At 49.3% G+C, this 341-nt stretch overlaps 1 protein-coding gene across 4 annotated transcripts in view; it reads right to left on the minus strand.

Moving 5' to 3' along the window:
* The window catches only part of LOC119590663 (guanine nucleotide exchange factor subunit RIC1-like), a 31,890-nt gene that overhangs the window by 23,835 nt on the left and 7,714 nt on the right, over positions 1-341 (minus strand). For all 4 annotated transcript variants that reach the window (XM_037939343.1, XM_037939339.1, XM_037939341.1 and 1 more), the window contains exon 6: positions 184-275. In XM_037939343.1, the coding sequence (XP_037795271.1) occupies positions 184-275 (92 nt within the window). The remainder of the gene's footprint in view (positions 1-183; positions 276-341) is intronic.

Below are 341 nucleotides of genomic sequence, written 5' to 3' on the forward strand. Positions count from 1 at the left end.
CTGTAATCATTTAACATCACCCTCAAAGCCTAGAAGAGGAAACAAAAGTACCAACAAAGGGGAAAAGACACCCAAAAGCATATTTATGGGAAAGGCACTACAGACGGTCCTGTGGGCTAAGAATCTCAGCACATTTCCCAACCCCCTAGAGGAAACCCTCCCCCCACACATTTGTCTACTTACTTCGCCCGACCATACGCCAGTAACCTGTACTTGTGATTGATGGCTGCGCAGGTGGCGTCCTCCAGGTCTCGGGCCCAGATCCCTTGCACGGCCTAAGGAAAGGTGTACTCTGCTCACTCTCACACTTCTACACTCTACACTCAAAAACTTACACAGAC

The sequence above is a fragment of the Penaeus monodon genome, chromosome 27 (assembly GCF_015228065.2).
Source record: "Penaeus monodon isolate SGIC_2016 chromosome 27, NSTDA_Pmon_1, whole genome shotgun sequence".
NCBI classification, from domain to species: Eukaryota; Metazoa; Arthropoda; class Malacostraca; order Decapoda; family Penaeidae; genus Penaeus; species Penaeus monodon.